This window comes from Theropithecus gelada, chromosome 4 (assembly GCF_003255815.1).
Source record: "Theropithecus gelada isolate Dixy chromosome 4, Tgel_1.0, whole genome shotgun sequence".
NCBI classification, from domain to species: Eukaryota; Metazoa; Chordata; class Mammalia; order Primates; family Cercopithecidae; genus Theropithecus; species Theropithecus gelada.
Genome location: NC_037671.1, coordinates 2252276 through 2263483, shown reverse-complemented (window position 1 = coordinate 2263483; position 11208 = coordinate 2252276). Strand labels below are relative to the sequence as shown.

Sequence of the window (11208 nt, the reverse complement as noted above, 5' to 3'; positions counted from 1 at the left end):
GGGCGACAGAGCGAGACTCCGTCTCAAAAAAAAAAAAAAATACAAAAATTAGCCAGGCGTGGTGGTGGGTGCCTGCAGTCCCAGCTACTTGGGAGGCTGAGGCAGGAGAATCATGGAACCTGGGAGGTGGAGGTTGCAGTGGGCCAAGATCACACCACTGCACTCCAGCCTGGGTGACACAGTGAGACTCCGTCTCAAAAAAAAAAAAAAAAAAAAAAAATCCATTTGTTCAAAGTATAAAAGTATTTAAAAAAGCATAAAATCCAGAATAAAATCCAAATGCTTTACCATAGCTTATGGGGCTCTGTACAATATGCCCTCTGTTAAACATCTTGATCCCATCTCCCACAGTCTAGCCACACTGGGCTTTTTTTTTTTTTTTTTGAGCCGGGATCTTGGTCTGTCATTCAAGCTGGAGTGTAGTGGTATAATCATAGCTCACTGCAGCCTCAAAGGATCCTCCCACCTCAGCCTCCAACTAGCTAGGACTACAGGCACATGCCACCAGGCCTGGGTACTTTTTTTTTTTTTTTTTTTTTTTTTCGAGACGGAGTCTCGCGCTGTCACCCAGGCTGGAGTGCAGTGGCCGGATCTCAGCTCACTGCAAGCTCCGCCTCCCGGGTTCACGCCATTCTCCGGCCTCAGCCTCCCGAGTAGCTGGGACTACAGGCGCTGCCACCTCGCCCGGCTATTTTTTGTATTTCTTAGTAGAGACGGGGTTTCACCGTGTTAGCCAGGATGGTCTCGATCTCCTGACCTCGTGATCCGCCCATCTCGGCCTCCCAAAGTGCTGGGATTACAGGCTTGAGCCACCGCGCCCGGCCTGGCCTGGGTACTTTTTAAACATTTTTGCAGAGACAGGGTCTCACCATGTTGCCCAGACTGGTCTCGAACTTCTGGGCTCAAGTAGTGCTCCTGCCTCAGCCTCCCAAAGTGCTGGGATTGCAGGCATGAGCCACCACGTCTGGCCTGGCCTTCTGTTTTTACTTCAAACACCCCAAAGTCATTCCTGCATCAAGGCCTTTGCCTTTGCTGTTCCCTGTGTCTGGAATGCACTTTCTCCGTGTGTTCATATGGTTTGTTCCCTCGTTTAATTTTCTCTCTCTGTGTTACCTCCTCAAAGCAGCTCTCTCTTTGTATCTACCTGTTCTCTTCCCCCTGTCAGTCTCTAACCTCTTTTTTCATTTTATTTTCATTTGGAGCACTTACTATTACTTAAAATTATACTACCTATGTATATTGTCTATCACCCTCAAAGCAATATGTAAGCTCCATATGGGCAAGGATTTTGTCCTTTTTATTGATGTATCTCCAGCTCCTAAAACAGTGCTTGCTCTACACTAGGCACTAAAGTGTTCATTGAAAGTATGCAAAGCTTGGCCAGGTACAGTGGCTCATGCCTATATTCCCAGCACTTTGGGAGGCCGAAGCAGGTAGATCATCTAAGGTCAGGAGTTCGAGACCAGCCTGGCCAATATGGTGAAACCCCATCTCTACTAAAATACAAAAAATTAGCTGGGTGTGGTGGTGGGCACTGTAATTCCAGCTATTTGGGAGGCTGAGGCAGGAGAATCGCTTGAATGACCCGCCCCCGCCAAAAAAAAAAAAAAAAGAAAGTATATGAAGCTTAAGACAGACAATGTCTATAAAGAGCTTAGCAGGGTACCTGGCACTGAGCAAGCAGCCAGGTGATGCCATACTCTAAGATCTCTCCCTGCCTCTCTGTCATCTCTCCTTAGTCTCCTTGTCTGGCTTATCCTTGTCCTTCTTCACTTAGCCATTCAATGTCAGAGTTCCTCAAGGCTAAGTTCTGGGCCCTTCATCTACAGATTCCTCAGAGAGGTCTATCCTAGCCACCATGTCTTTTTTTTTTTTGGAGATGGAGTCTCCCTCTGTCACCCAGGGTGGAGTGCAATGGTGCGATCTCGGCTAACTGCAACCTCTGCTTCCTGGGTTCAAGTCATTCTCCGGCCTCAGCCTCCCAAGTAGCTGGGATTATAGACCATCACCATGCCCAGCTAATTGTTGTATTTTAGTAGAGACAGGATTTCACCATGTTGGCCAGGCTGGTCTCAAACTCCTGACCTCAGGTGATCTACCCGCCTCAGCCTCCCAGAGTGCTGGGATTACAGGCATAAGCCACTGCGCCCAGCCACCATGTCTTGAGTAGCTCCCCAACTACTGTTTCTATTCAGTACCCCATTTATTTCCTTCATATGATTCATCTCAACCTGTAATTATATGTTTGTTTACTTTTAAGAAAAACAGTCCCTGAGAATTGGGAATTGGCCTGACAATAACTAGCAGGCTTTGGTGTTGCTGGGAGCTGGCCTGTTGCCCATAGTTAGGCCCTGGTACTCTTGTTGAACATAAACTATCTCACAGAAAATCAGTGTCAAACAAGGTCATTCTGTGTTTGTGATGAAGTTAGACAAACTTCAAAATCTTGTCTAAGCACAAAAACACCAAACAGTTCCCTGTCAGCTAAAATGTATTGGCTTTTTTACCTTACAGCTTTAGTCATATTTCATTTCTCCCTCCTTCTAGATAAGATTAAGAAGTAGTCATAGAACAATTTTCTGCTTTTTTTTTTTTTTGAGACAGAGTCTTGCTCTGTCACCCAGGCTGGCGTGCAGTGGCCGGATCTCAGCTCACTGCAAGCTCCACCTCCCGGGTTTGCGCCATTCTCCTGCCTCAGCCTCCCGAGTAGCTGGGACCACAGGCGCCCGCCACCTCGCCCGGCTAGTTTTTTTGTATTTTTGAGTAGAGATGGGGTTTCACCGGGTTAGCCAGGATGGTCTCGATTTCCTGACCTTGTGATCCGCCTGTCTCGGCCTCCCAAAGTGCTGGGATTACAGGCTTGAGCCACCACACCTGGCCTTTTCTGCTTCTTTTGAAATCACCAAACACAAACCCTAACCCTGTCATTCCTAGCCCTCTTTTAGGGAGATAACCTCTGTAGAATTAATAAACTCAGCTTAAATGCTTGCCCATAAGTTGAGGAGCTGTAAGTTAACTTTTAAGAAGTTTCTTCTGGCTGGGTGCAGTGGCTTATACCTGTAATCCCAGCACTTTGGGAGGCCGAGGTGGGCAGATCACAAGGTCAGGAGATAGAGACCATCCTGGCTAACATGGTGAAACCCCGTATCTACTAAAAACACAAAAAATTAGCCGAGCATGGTGGCAGGCACCTGTAGTCCCAGCTACTCGGGAGGCTGAGGCAGAATAGCGTGAACCTGGGAGGCGGAGCTTGCAGTGAGCCGAGATTGTGCCACTGCACTCCAGGCTGGGCGACAGGAGACTCTGTCTCAAAAAAAAAAAAAAAGGAAGTTTCTTCCCAGACAACGGGTGTTCTTGGCTCTTCCTCCATCCTGAGGCTTTGAACATGGATGAGGAAGCCAGAGCTTCACTTTGGACTGTGAATAGAAGTTTGTGGTTGTGAATCTAACAGTTGGGGGTTGATGTTCCAAATACTCAGGGACCTTGTAATGGTGGCATTGTCACATATCTTGGATTGTTGATTGTCTACCTCTTGACCTGTGAGAGAAATAAACTTCTATCTTAAGACTTCTTTTTAAATGGCAGTTACATAAGCCAGAACTACCTGGAGAAATCTGATACTTTTGTTTTGACCTGTAATTTTCAAATGTCTACTTTTCTCCAACTCTACTACCCAAGTCTATGTCATCATCATGGCTCACTTGTACTACTGAAATAGCCAGTAGCTTTCTAACTTCCAGGTCCAAGGTGGGCCCTCTTCATACAAGCTGATTTTTTTGAAAAGCCAGCCTAAGCCATGATACTCCCGTCTAAAATTCTTCAAAGGCTTCTGTTCTAAGAAAAGAGCCAAATCCTCATGTTCTCCAAGGCCCTAAGTGGTCTAACTCCTCTTTCTTCTGCATCATCTCCCACTGTCCCTAGGTTTCTTAGCTCCTTTTCCCCTAGGTCTTTTAGCTAAGACCTTTGCCTTGACTCCCCTTTCCCACCCCACCTCCTGTTTATCCTTTGGAGCTTGTCTCAATTGCATCTCCTTCCCTGACTCCCTTTATTACACAACTCCGTTTCACTCTGTCTTCTTCCCAGCACTTTTGGCAGGTTTAACTTTACATGCTATTTGTGGTTATGAGAAACCTGTCTTCCTTGTACATTTTAAATCCATTGGCTTTGGCTGTCAGTTATCTCTAGTGCTTAGTATATTGCCTGGCCCACAGGCACTCTGCAAATTGCTGCTGAAAGACTCCTTCATCATTACCACTCCATAAACGCAAACTCTGCCAAGTAAAGTATTTAAAAATAACTCCACAGACACCTGGCCTTTCCTTTTTCTTACAAAACTTTGCCCTTGAACATAAGGCAGCTTGGTCTGGTTGATGCCTACAGGCCAATGGAACCTCCATTGGTTTTTTCAGCCTGGAAGAACCTTAAGCTTTGTCATTCCCCATCACTAGTGTGTATGAACTAAAGAATGAGCTGACTCCACCAGGTGAGAACAGCTTCATCTGTACCTCCAGAGATGACTAGAACACAGGGATTAAAGAAAATGCTGGTTTCCACTGCATTTATTACTAATATAAAAAAATGTTAAAAAGAAAAAAAAAAAAAAACACCTCATTCTCAGTTCTCCAACAACTCTCATCCCTCCCTCTTGCCAATACAACTCCTGACCTGTTTCCTCAGGGCCAGTTCAAAACTGAACCTGTTCACTGCTGTTTTCACAGAAAACAACCAGTGCCAGGGATGTAGGGGAAGAGGGTTGGAAGAAGGCGACAGTACTGTCCAGGTTCCACCCAAAGATAGGCAAGGTGGAGATTCACAGAATTCAAATGAAAGGACTGGTGGCCTCACAACGACATAGTCTAAGTAAAATGGGCTGGAAGGGATCTAGGTAGGATAAAGCCATTGGAGGCTTTATAAGACATCTCATGGGCCTGTGTCAGACCCAGAGTAACCAACAAGAGAAGAATGGGGAGGGCCAGGGAGGCAGTCTGATGGAAAGTTCACAATTCTTCCATGTTGGGAAGTGGGAAAGTCCAGAGGGCGTCAAGTGCCTCACTCGTTTTGGCAGGAAAACTTATTCTAGTTCTGGGAAGTCACAAAAATGCCACAGACACTGAGAGAGGCTACAAGGGGATGCACAGTTTCACAAAGCACGGTGATCATAGACCACGGCGGTGGGGATCATGCTACTGACAGAGAAACTACGAAATCCAAAAGCAGGGAGAGTGGCCTTTTAGGAAGTAACTCTGCACCAGTCACCCAAACTTGACCCCAGGTTAGACAACCTGGCTGAGTTTCACAAGCAGCTGACAACATTGGGGGTAGGGAATGTCACATAAAAAGGACTTAAAACAAGCAGCTAAAAGAAGGGAATGGTAGGAAACCGCTCCAGGGCTCTCAGGAATTGAGGGCAGTACTGGGGAACAGGTGGACAGATGCACAAGAAACAGCACCAAAGAGGTTTCCTGTTCAGCAGTCATTTGATGATGGGAAAGAAGATCCAGGAGGCAACTTAAGGGAGCAAAGATGGGTCCCAAAGGCAAGTCTCTAAAGGCTGGATCAGAAGAAAGCGCATACACCGCGCACCAGTGACGCAACACAACTCTGGACCCCAAACTGGGGAGGTGGTGGATGGGGTGGGTGTGTCACTGACTGAGGGTGTTGGAAGAGCCTCACAGTAGCCATTACAGGGCTACAGAGAAATACATGGCCGCTAGGTCACAGAGAGCTCCTTCCAGCCTGGATGGGAAGGCACAGTCTCACAGAGGAGGTCCATTGACGCCTGGATGGTAGAAGGCACAGAGGTCCTCATATCGACAGTGACCCTTTTTGGCAAAATGTCGGCAGACAGGGCGGTCGGATTTGTCTGTGAACAAGTGAAAATTAAAGTTAAAAATTTGAGCAACAAAGAAAACAAATATGATGAAAAGCAGAGACAGAAGGAGAACTGATTTTCTACCCCCTACCATTTCCAGGTATTTTGGAATGGTAGTTTTTCTCCTGGGAGAAATAACATTCAGGTCTACTTCTGCTTCAAAAGCAAAAAGGAAAGCCCAAAGAAGATCATGAATGATCTTCTGAAAATTAGGTCACTCTGGGAGTAATGGGCGTAACAAAATGGACCTCACCTTCCATAACCTGGGGATCATCCTTGGGCGGGCAGGTATTCTTGATAAGAGACCAGCTTTTGAGCCTTCGAGGGTTTCTCTGTTCTTTGTGAAAGCTTCCCCTGGTGGGACCCCCATGACCTGGCCCCGGAAAAGGAGGTTCAACATTGACTCCCCACCAACCACGACCATATGGGCTAGACCTGGGGCCAAGGCCTCTCCGAATTGGGCCTCTACCCCAAGGAGGAGGTGGGAGACTCAGCAGTGGTGGAATCAGTGGTCCCCTTGATCCTGGAGGACCTCTGTGAAGAGCTGGGGAGAGAGAGAGAGACAGAGAGAGAAAGAAAGACACAGAAAGGTGACCAATGGGCAGCTGAATCCTGATAGGCCCTGATTTAAAAAATTTTTTTTATTGAAGAACAGCAGTTTTAAAGACACACCAGTTTTAAGTGCACAACCCAATTATCACAAAGTAGACACACTTGAGTTTCCACCACCAGGTGAAGAGATAAAGCCTTATTAGCACCTCAAAAGATCCTCCCCTTGTGCCCCTTTTCCCATTACCCACCCTCCTCCCCAAAGGTAACCACTATCCTGACACCATAGGTTAGTTTTTGCCTGTTTTTGAACTTCACAAAAATGGAATCATACAGTCTGCATTCTTTTATGTCTGGCTCCTTTCGCTCAACATCATGTTTGTGAGATTCATCCAGGTTGCCTGTAGCAGTAGTTCATTCATTTTCGTTGCAGTGTAGTCCCATTGCATGCATACACAACAACATATTTATCCATTCTACTGATGATGGACATGTGGGTGGTATCCAGTTTGGGGCTATAACGAGAAATGCCACTATAAACATTTTTATACATGTTGTTACACATACGTATGCATTTCTGTTGAGTATATACATAGTAGAGGTATTGCTGGGTTATAAAGTATATGTTATGCTCAAGTTTCACACATAATGCCAAATTTTTTTTCAAAGTGGTTATAGCAATTTGCACTCCCACCAGTAGTTGTCCTATAGCCTTGACAACACTTAGAATTGTTAGATTTTTAAATTTTGCCATTCTGGTGAGTGTGAAAAGTGGTGGTTATTTTGTTTGGTTATTATTATTTATTTAATGAGAGATTGGGTCTTGCCACAGTGCCCAGGCTGGTCTTGAACTCTTGGGCTCAAGTGATCCTCCCACCTTGGTCTCCTAAAGTGCTGGGATTACAGGCATGAGTCATCATGCCTCGTTTTGTTTGCTTTTTATTGTGGTAAAAAACACATAAAATTTACCATTTTAACTATTTTTAAGTGTACAGTTCAGTAGTGTTATGTATATTCATATTGTTGTGAAACAGATCTCCAAGTTTTTGTTCGTTTGTTTTTTGAGATGGAGTTTCGCTCTGTCGCCCAGGCTGGAGTGCAGTGGCGCGATCTCGGCTCACTGCCACCTCCAGCTTCTGGGTTCAAGCGATTCTCCTGCCTCAGCCTCCTGAGTAGCTGGGATTACAGGTGCCCACCACCACAGCTGGCTAATTTTTGTATTTTTAGTACAGATAGGGTTTCACCATGTTGGCCAGGCTGGTCTCGAATTCCTGATCTCATGATCCACCTGCCTTGGCCTCCCAAAGTGCTGGGATTACAGGCGTAAGCCACCATGCCCGATCTCCAAAAGTTTCTTATCTTGCAAAACTGAAACTCTGTACCCATTAAACAAAACTCCCCTTTTCTGTCTTCCTTCCCCCAGCATCTAGTAACGACCATTCTACTGTTTCTTTGAATTTGACTTTATTTTTATTTTTTGTTTTGACAATCTCACTCTGTCATTCAGGCTGGAGTGCAGTGGTGCAATCTCGACTCACTGCAACCTCTGCCTCCCAGGTTCAAGCAATTCTCATGCCTGAGCTACCTGAGTAGTTGGGATTACAGGTATGCACCACCATGCCCAGCTAGTTTTTCTATTTTTAGTAGAGATGGGGTTTCGCCATTTTGGCCAGGCTGTTCTCGAACTCCTGACCTCAAGTGATCCACCTGCCTTGGCCTCCCAGTGTGCTGGGATTACAGGTGTGAAGCACCACGCCTGGCCCCTGAATTTGACTTTAGACACCTCAGATAAGCAGAATCATACACTATGTCTTTACTGAACATAAAGTCCTCAAAGTTCATCCATGTTGTAGTATGTGACAGCATTTTCTTCCTTTTAAGGCTGAATAATATTCCATTGTATGTACACGCCACATTTTGTTTATTCTTCCATCAGTGGACATGTGGGTTGCTTCCACCTCTTTGTTATTGTGAATACTGCTGCTATGAACATGAGTCTGCAAATATGTCAAGACCCTGCTTTCCATTTTTTTTTTTTTTTTTTTTTGCTATATACCTGGAAGCAGGAGTTCTGGGGTAGTTCTATTTTTAATTTTTTTTGTCATACATATATATTTTTAATTGCTTAAGAGGAATCTCTTCATATTGTTTTATATAGTAGTTTCACCATTTTATAATCCCAGCAGCAGTACACAAGAGTTCTAATTTCAAAGTGGTATATTTTTATCTTGCATTTACTTGACGATTAATGATATTGAGTACTTGTTGATTTAGACTTTTAGTTCATTTAGAGCTCCATTTTAATAAGGTGTCCTTTTTTTTTTTTTTTTTTGGTCGATTTTTCAAATGGCTTGTCTGGAAGAATCCTTTATATATTATAGATACAGGATCTTTATTGGTTATATTTGTTGCAAATATCTTCTATTGTATAGCTTCCTGTTAATTTCTTAATGGCGTTATTTGGCAAGTTTATATTTTCTTTTCTTTCTTTTTTTTTTTTTTTTTTTTTTGAGACAGTCTCACTCTGTCACCCAGGCTAGAGTGCAGTGGTGCGATCTCGGCTAACTGCAACCTCCGCCTCCAGGTTCAAGCGATTCTCCTGCCTCAGCCTCCTGAGTAGCTGGGATTACAGGCGCACACCACCACATCCAGCTAATTTTTGTATTTTTTAGTAGAGATAGGGGTTTCACTATGTTGGTCAGTCTAGTCTTGAACTCCTGACCTCGTGATTCGCCCGCCTCAGCCTCCCAAAGTGCTGGGATTATAGGTGTGAGCCACTGCACCTGGCCGCAAATTTATATTTTCTAACGGAGTTCAATTTATCAATCTTTCCTTTATGGTTAGTGTGTATACCTACATTTCTTGTCTGTTTAAGAACTCTTAGCTACTCTTAGAAAATACATTTACTTTCTAGAATAATTATTCTCTTACCTTTTATACTTAGATCTACAGTTCATTATACAATATGATTATGACTACAAGGTGAAATTCCATTTTTTAACATGAATATCCAATTGATCCAATATCATTTATTGAAAAGACCAACTTTCCAGTTCCATCTTCATCATAAATGAAGTGTCCACACATGTATGGGCCTGTTATTGGACTCTTCGGGACATAAGTCCTGTTGACTTATGTCTATCATTGTGTCCAAACCGCATCGTTGTAACTACTGTAGCTTTATAGTAAGTCTTTTTTCCTTCTTGTTTTTATAGACAGGATCTCACTATGTTGCCCAAGTGGCCTCAAAAACTCCTGGGCTCAAAGGATCCTCCTACCTCAGCCTCCTGAGTAGCTGGGACCACAGGCATATGCCACCATGCCCAGCTTACAAATCTTGATATTCATAGTACGCCCTCCCACTTCAAGATTGTTTTGACAGTCTCTCACCTTGGTATTTTGCATTTCCCTATAATACTGTGTATTTCCACAAAAACATTATGGGTGTTCTGACTTGGAATGCATGAAGTCTATACATCAATTTGGGAAGAAGTGACATTTTTACAACATTGAGTTTTTCAGTCAGCAAATATACAACTTCTCTCCATTCATTTAGGGATGGAATCCCTGATCTTTTGATTTTTAAGTCCTTCCTGGGTTTTATCCCCTCCCTTGCTGTCTTATCCGCGACCTAATACAAGGATCAGGGCCCCTTCCTCCTCACCTGACTTAGGGTCGCCAGGTTTTCCATTGGCCATGGGGGGAGGGCCCAGAAGGCTGGGTGGTCCTAAGAGCAGACATGAAAATATGGTCATCAGAATGGATTAAAGGACTGATGATTCTGTTCTTAGGCGTTTTTCTTGTATTACTCATTTCTTAATTCAACCAGTAAAGTCAGGTATATTTTCAGCAGTCTTAGGAGTTCTCACCCCATCTATCTGCTCTTTTTTCTGCAAAGCTGTTTCAGGGTTTGCAAAAAGTAGATATTCAATCAAAGGCGATAATGCAGGAAAAGATACTGACAACTTTTTCTTTTCCTCACCGTACCGTCGCTATCCAAAACAACCTAAGTGTCTCCAGACATAAACCAATCCCTCACCTTAACTGCTGGCCAGTCAGTTCTCTTCTCCTTTCACTCGGCCAGAGGACTAGTTTAGAGAAAGCGGCACCTGTACCTTTTCAGTCAAAATCCGGATACAAACTGTCAACCCAGTCATCGCAATCTGCAACATCTCTACTGCCCCTTTCCCCTACTGTTCTGCGGCTGCGCAAAAGAGCTCTTTACTCTCTCCACCCCCGCCTTCTCCAGAAAGGTTTGGGGCCGTATTGAGGTTGACGGTTCCAGTAAGAGAACTCCTGGTTCAAGGCTCCATTTGGGACAGCCCTGCTGCCATCCCTACCCAGCGCGTGCGCCCTTCCTCCTTCCGTTAGAGCCCCTTCCTTCGCACCTTATTAGCCCCTAGCCCTTCGCCCGGACGGGCTTGACAGGCATGTGCACATCCCTCCCTGACCCCTCACCGATGGGACTCCCATCCTCCTCATCTCCAGTCTCTTCCCGCTCGGGCAGTGGGGGTTGCTGCTGTGTCGGTGGCTGGTGCTGATTCTGCTTCTTTCGTTTCGGCATCGTGGCTGCGGCAATGGCTGCAGCGGGATTTGGAGGGTAGTGAGGAAGGGGCACGCGGCGATTCTGTTTCCGCTTCCGGGGGGTCGGTGGGCAGCAATGCCGAAGCTCCCACCATTCCACTTCCGGAAGGTTGCGGAGAACATCTGTGGCGGCCGCATTCTGGAGTAAACTGCCTCTCTCCGTCTCTGCCAGGCATGGCGGCAACCTCACACCTTCCCTTTGC

General features: G+C 45.1%; 1 protein-coding gene across 1 annotated transcript; it reads right to left on the bottom strand.

Moving 5' to 3' along the window:
- Positions 1-4531: 4531 nt before the first annotated feature.
- LOC112622366 (proline-rich protein 3-like) lies at positions 4532-11044 on the bottom strand. Its single transcript, XM_025381924.1, has 3 exons — positions 10880-11044; positions 6126-6416; positions 4532-5863 (listed from the first exon to the last, which is right to left on the bottom strand). The coding sequence occupies exons 1-3, from the start codon at positions 10983-10985 to the stop codon at positions 5757-5759; spliced, it is 504 nt and encodes a 167-aa protein (XP_025237709.1). The 5' UTR covers positions 10986-11044; the 3' UTR covers positions 4532-5756.
- Between the last annotated feature and the right edge of the window lie 164 nt (positions 11045-11208).